This window comes from Magnolia sinica, chromosome 12 (genome assembly GCF_029962835.1).
Source record: "Magnolia sinica isolate HGM2019 chromosome 12, MsV1, whole genome shotgun sequence".
Classification (NCBI taxonomy): domain Eukaryota; kingdom Viridiplantae; phylum Streptophyta; class Magnoliopsida; order Magnoliales; family Magnoliaceae; genus Magnolia; species Magnolia sinica.
This window is the reverse complement of record NC_080584.1, coordinates 22,298,649-22,305,941: the sequence shown is the minus strand read 5'-3', so window position 1 is coordinate 22,305,941 and position 7,293 is coordinate 22,298,649. Positions and strand designations below refer to the sequence as shown.

General features: G+C 41.5%; 1 protein-coding gene across 1 annotated transcript; it reads left to right on the top strand.

Annotated features, from left to right (window-relative positions):
• Window positions 1-5,473: 5,473 nt before the first annotated feature.
• LOC131220401 (tyrosine decarboxylase-like) lies at window positions 5,474-7,055 on the top strand. Its single transcript, XM_058215328.1, has one exon. It carries the CDS (start codon window positions 5,474-5,476, stop codon window positions 6,965-6,967), a length of 1,494 nt encoding a protein of 497 aa, XP_058071311.1. The 3' UTR covers window positions 6,968-7,055.
• The last annotated feature ends 238 nt before the right edge of the window (window positions 7,056-7,293 follow it).

Here is a 7,293-nt window from a genome sequence, read left to right as displayed (position 1 = left end):
AAAAGAATATCGCCAGACGCTCTATTTTGAATATTTTTTTTTTTTAATGGGACTCGCCTGATGTGTATGTGTGATCCACTCCAACCATTAGATGTGTAATCTTATACTGTGGTGGGCAAAAATCAAGGCCACCGTGATTTAAAATAAACACTGTGGTGGGCCGACCCGAACAGGCCACTCTTTTCCAAAGTTCGTTTAAATCACTCCTCTGCTGGCATTACCAGGATTAATTACCAAGCATTAAGAACATTAATTATCATATTAAATTACGCCAGGGAGTAGTGTCTTGGGAAAAGGAACCACATGGACTCACACCTCTGATTTTTATGGGCCCACTCTGACATGTATGTGAGATCCACTCCACCCATTAGATGTGTAATCCAGGTATAAACCTAGAGCCAATAAATCAGCCTAACCCGTATTCATATGGACCACACCAATGGGAACAATTAGGAGGGAGAAATCCATCCTTGATTTTTACAGGGCATATCATGACGAAACTGTGAAATTTATTCTATCTATTAGATTACAGTTATGGCTAAAGTTATAATCCGTAGCTATTGGTCATATTACCTTCGATACATATCAAATACTCTTCGATATGTATCAAAAATTGCAGGATTTTTGAGGCAAACTCGCTGGACAGTTCTGGACCTTTTTCGATTAATCGAAAGACCTTCGATACATATCGAAAGACATATCGAAAGACCTTCGATACATATAAAAGGACATATCGAAACGGCAAGGGCTACGGTTATGGCTACAGTTATAATCCGTAGCTATAGAAAGCACCATAGCCATAAGTTCCTGGCCTATTTATTTATTATTATTTTATTTTTTACTATTGTAATCCCCACCGCTTTTTGTGGGTCCTATTATGAGGTATGTGTTATATCCAAACCGTCCATATATTCGACGAACTCGTATTAAGGCTTGAGACAAAAAATAAGACAGATCTAGCTATCAAGTGGACCACACTGTAAAAGGCTGTGGAGGATTGAACGTCTACCATTGAAACCCTTTTAGGGGTCACAGAAGTTTTGGATTATTATGAAATTTTTTTTTCCTCTTCATCTAAGTCTTTGTGACCTTATGTATAGATTGGATGGAAAATAAATGTTATGGTGGGCCCTACAAAATTTTTAATGGTGAAAATCAATTTTCCCATTACTCTTTGTGGTGTGGTCCAGTTGATCTTTGGATATGATTTTTTTTTTTTGATAATGCTCCCAAATGATCTCGAAATATGGATGAACGTTGTGGATATAATAAATACGTAATTGTGGGGCCTATGTAACTTTGATATCTTTTGAACCGTTCGTATAACTCGGAGTTCGAGGAGTGTCAGCGCTCGTCTTCGAGCACCACCGATCCGCTTGAAGGAAAAAGCAGGGGCATTTTCGACCTTTGGCAAGCCATCCGTACAGCTGGGGCTTATTTTTGCAAAGTAAAATAAGGTGGGCTTGGTCTCGTAAATGGGCCATAAATGGGTCGTACAGTCGCAAATTTCTCTTGAAAATAACGTTTCAAGTGCGTGCACCGGCAAACGGAGAGATGTCTAACGGAATTCCAAAGAAAAGAGCATTAATTGTGAGGGAACACACCCATGGCATTTAACCAATTGAATTTCACCATGTCACTTCAGTAGCGTTTTGGCTACTGAAGCGTTCAGTATCCAATCCACTCCCGAAGCTTCAGGACCCGTCTCCTTTCACGCTTCAGTAGCCAAAACGCTACTCAAGTGATGTGGCAAAATGCCATTGGTGAATGTCAAGCGGCTGTTTCCTTTCAATAAATACTCTTCCATCGGAGATCTGTTAGCTAATGTTTTTCCGTTTAGGCCATGAATGCACTCGGCCATGCACATGTACTTGTTTATCTTAAGAAAAAATGGACGTGGATTTCCTGCCAAAAGACATTTCAGGAAGTTCTTGCGCTGGAACCAGGTGGGGGCCACTGTGATGTTTGTGAGAAATCTTACCCGTCCATCTGTTTTTTAAGTTCAATTCAAACTTGAAGCCAAAATTGAACCATTTCTAGAGCTCAAGTGGGCCAAAAACATGATAATTGAATGTCCACAGTTGAAATATTCACGGGGCACAAAAGTTTTGAGTCATGCTAATATTTTTTAGTTCATCCCAGTAGGAATGAAGTTATTAACGATATGGATGGCTTGTAAACATCACTGTCGAACCCATATAGATTTTAACGGGAGGAATTTCCCTAACCACATTTTCCTTTACTACGACCCACTTGAGCTTTGGATACGGTTCATTTTTGACATCATGTCCTGAAATGGACTCAAAAAACAGATGGAAGGGGAGGATTTCTCACAAACATCTCAGTGCACCTGGGTTCCCAGCACAGGAAGAAATCCACGTCCAGAAAAAAATGCATGTGGAGTTTGTCGTAAGCGGCCAAGGGAAGCGGATTGCGTAAGTAAATTCTGTGGGTACACCATGATTTATGTATTTTATCTAGTCTGTCCATCCATTTTATAAGATAATTTTAGGGCCTTAGGTCAAAACCTAAGCATATAAAAGGCTAAAATCAACCACACCAAAGGAAACAGTGTGAATTGAATTTATACCGTTGAAAAATATTTGGGGGCCACAGAAGTTTTGGATCAAGATTATATTTGTTTTTTACCTTCATCCATGTTTTTTGATCATTTGAAAGGTTTCAACAGTGGAAATCATTATTTCCACTGTTTCCTGTGGTATGGTCCACGAGATTTTTACAAGCTTCAATTTTGGGCTCAACGCCTAAAATTAGATGGAAAAATAGATGAAAAGTGTGGATAAATCACATAAATTCACAGTGGGCCCAACTGAATTTTCTCAGTGTGACAGTCCGATTTGATGGCCGAGTGGTGCAAGGCGGAAAGGAAGAAAGATCCTGTAACGGATCTAACGGAGTAGCATTTATACCAAGGGAATATGCAGTTGGTATCTAACCAATGGCGTGTAGCCACATCATTTCAGTAGCGTTTTGGCTACCCAAGCTTTCAGTATCCAATCCGCTCCCAGGTGGGAGTGCTTTGCTACCTGTTCCCAAAACACTAATTTAATATGATAATTAATGCTTATATAATGCTTGGCAGAGAAGTGGCACTTATTTAGGTAATTAATCCTCGTAATGCCACTAGAGGAGTCATTTAAACTAACTTTCGAAAAGAGTAGCCCATTTGGGTCAGTCGATCACGCTGTTAATTTTAAATCTACCCCGAACATCAGGTAGGTCACCTCACGCTACATCTAAGACTAAAAAATCAGGCCCATGTGTGCTTCAGTTGGACCACACAGCTGGAAATAGTAGATAAAGAAAATCTCACCCTCCAAATTATTTACCTATGTGTGGCTTACTTGAAAGATGGATGGACTTGAATTTTGAGGCCTTAGCCTAAGTTTTAGTATGGCATGTAATGACTAGAGTAGATTTAGTATAATATCTATGGTAAGCCCTGTAAAAATCAAAGGTGGACGTCTCTATTCCAACTACTCTCCTCCCGCTGCAGTGCCTACTGAGTTGTACGCTCTTATCGGACTTAGTAAACTCATTTGAGCCTACCTTGAATGTATGTAGGCTATCCATGCCGTCCATTCATTTTTCCATTTAATTTAAAGGGTTGAGCCCAAAATTGAAGCATATCCCATGATCTTTGATGATGTGGGCCAAATAGAGAATGAAATGCTGGAATAGAGGAAGGGGATGGTAGCTTTTTTTTGGTTTAAAGGCGAATTAGCTTTCCGTGGTGAATTGGTTCCATACCTTCTGCGTGTCTCATGTTTGTGGAACCCGTCAAAAAACGTGAGCGCCTCGCCCAAGCCAGCAACGGGTGCGAAATGCATTTGTGCCTGTACCGACTGGCCTATTTGATTCTCCATCAGTCAGCGGTGACGTCTCTGTCACCGGCCCTTTGACTACAGTACCGGTATATAAGTGGGGAAGCGGATTGCGTACCGAGTAACTTGTACGCCAGGCGTACTGAGTAAACTCTGTGTGGTCCACCGTAATTTATGTATTTTATCCACTCCATACATCGATTTTAACAGATACTTTTAGAGCTTAAGCCTAGAAATGAAGTATATCCAAAGCTCAAGTGGATCACACCAGTTGAGAATTTCATGGGGGCCACAGAAGTTTTGGATCAAGCTTGTATATTTTTTTCCCTTCATCCATGTCTGTGTGATCTGTTGAACATGTTTGGATGAGAAATAAACATCACTGTGGACCTCACAAATGTTTCAATGGTGGAAATCATTATTCCAACTGTTTCCATTGCTATGATCAACTTTATCTTTGGGTATGCTTAAAGTTTGATCTCAACCCTTAAAATAAGATGGAAAAATGGATGGACGGCGTGGATAGACCAGATACATTCACAGTGGGCTCAACAAAGTTTACTCGGTATGATAAACGCGTACTGAGTAACTCAGTACGTAATCCGATTTCGGTAAGGGAATCATGCCACAGGAATGGCTAGGGATAATGATTTACACAGTTGGAACTTTGCTATACCTCACGGTGATGTTTATTTGCCATCCAAACTGTTCATGATATCACACGCAAACATAGTTGAAGGGAAAAAACAAATATAAGCTTGATTCAAAACTCCAATGACCCTGAGAAATTTTCAACGGTAAATTCAATTCAACTGTTTCCTTTGGTGTGGTCCATTTGAACATTTTATATGCTTCGTTTTTAGTCTCAAACACTAAAAGTATCTGTTAAAATGGATGGACGGAGCAGATAAAATAAATAAATCATGGTGGACCCCACAGAGTTTACTCAGTACGCAATCTGCTGCCATGGTTATTGGCCTCTGGAAACGGATTGGCTACTCCCCCTGACACCAACCAATGGCTGATGGTCGGTACTCTGTAGGGCCCACCATGATGTATGTGTTTCATCCATGATGTCAATATATTTTTACAGATCACTTTACAATATGAGACCAAAAATGAGGTATATCCCAATCTCATTTGGACCACGATATAGGAAACAATGTTGAATGAGCCTCGACCATTAAAAACATTTTGGGGGCCATAAAAGTTTTGGATCAAACTGATTTTTGTTTTTTCCCTTCATTTGGGCTCGTATGACCTAATCAACAGATTGGATGTCAAATAAACAGAACAGTAGGCCTTAGGAGAATTTTAATGGTAGATATCCAATCACCATTGTTTTCATGTGGTTTGATCCACCTAAGATTGATATACCTCTCATTTTTAGGATCAATCCTAAAATGATCTTTAAAACTGGGCAAACCGAATGGATGAAACACGTACATCATGGTGGGGACCACAGAGCACTGACCACCAGCCACGGGGCTGGTGTTAGGGGGAGTAGCCAATCCGTTCCCTTTTCCCTGGCCTCTATATAATTAAAGGACAAACTCCCCAACTTCATATCAACAACACCCTCTCGCCGCTTCCCATAGCATTTCATTTCACTTCAACCTCCTAATAAAATGGGCAGCCTGCCTCGCAATATCTTCAGTCCTTTAGACCCTGACCATTTCACCGAGCAATCCCATCAGGTTCTTGATTTCGTTGCTGATTACTACCGAGCCATCGAAAACTACCCTGTTCGGAGCCAAGTCGAACCGGGTTATTTGAAGAACCGGTTACCAGATTCCGCTCCATTTTCACCTGACCCATTAGAAGCTATACTAGAAGATGTTCGTAACCATATAATTCCTGGTCTCACTCACTGGCAAAGCCCAAATTTCTTTGGTTACTTCCAAGCTAATGCTAGCACAGCAGGATTTCTCGGCGAGATGCTTTGTACCGGATTCAATGTTGTCGGATTCACTTGGATCGCTTCACCAGCTGCAACTGAGCTCGAAAGCATTGTCATGGATTGGATGGCCAAGATGCTCAAAATCCCACATTCATTTACATTCTCTAGTGGCGAAGGTGGTGGGGGTGTATTGCTCGGTAGCACTTGCGAAGCTGTCGTCTGCACATTAGCAGCAGCCAGGGAAAAAGCCTTAGAGAGGCTTGGATGGGACCACATTGGTAAATTAGTCGTGTATGCATCTGATCAAACACATGCCACTGTACAAAAAGCATCAAGACTAATCGGAATCCGACCGTCCAATTTCCGATCACTCCCCACATCAGCTGCCACTTCATTTGCATTATCTCCTGAAGTCATACGGAAGGCGATAAACGACGATGTAGAATCTGGATTGTTCCCTTTGTTCCTTTGCGCGACGGTGGGGACCACAGCATGTGGAGCTGTGGACCCATTGGAGGGTTTGGGTCAGGTTGCTCGTGAATATGGTATGTGGTTCCACGTAGATGCTGCCTACGCCGGGTCGGCTTGCATTTGTGAAGAGTTCAGATCTTATCTAGATGGGGTCCACCTTGCTGATTCACTTAGTATGAATACACATAAATGGTTTCTTACTAACATGGACTGTTGTTGCTTATGGGTCAAGAACCCAACTGCACTAACTAGCTCATTGTCAATGGATCCTGAGTATCTGAAAAATAAGGATAGTGAGACGAAGAAAGTAGTGGACTATAAGGACTGGCAAATTGCATTGAGCCGGCGGTTTCGAGCCATGAAACTATGGCTCGTGATTCGGAGCCATGGGGTGGCTAACCTGAAGGAACATATTCGAAGTGACGTGGCAATGGCGAAGTGGTTCGAATTACAAGTGAGTATGGACCTCAGGTTTGAGGTTGTGGTGCCAAGGAAGTTCGCAATGGTTTGTTTTCGTCTCAAGCCTGGAGCAGGAGAAGATGGGTCGGATATGAATGGTCGGCTGTTGGAGAGTATTAACTCTAGTGGGCGTGCGTACATGACTCATGCTGTTGTGGGTGGCTTGTATGTACTGCGGTTTGCTATCGGTACAACCTTTACTGAGCCGCGACATGTGGATGCCACGTGGAAGCTGATTCAAGAAAAGGCTGATTTAATACAGGGTGTGAAAATGATGTGGAGCGGGTCGTAGACACTTTCGTAGCTAAGATGGACTAGAGAAGACCCAATTGGAGGTGAAAGTGATCATAACCTTAAAATAATTGTATCCCATTAATTGGAACAAATCATATATGATTTTGGGTAAGAGAAGTTACTTTAGCCAGCCAACCCCTGGGTTGCCTACACGGAATTTGCGAGATTCCATGGGATCTATGGTTAAAAGCCTATTTTATTTTTGCTTTTACTATAAATAGTAAGTTTTAATTCGAATATAACCCTTGATCATTTGAATTATAGGAGTCGTGCCCAACATAAAAAGGGCTTAGAAAAAATAACAAGAATAAAGTGGTTAGGCTA

What these genes read in the sequence shown, in the direction of transcription:
- LOC131220401 (XM_058215328.1), top strand. Translation starts at nt 5,474, where the DNA reads ATGGGCAGCCTGCCTCGCAATATCTTCAGTCCTTTAGACCCTGACCAT.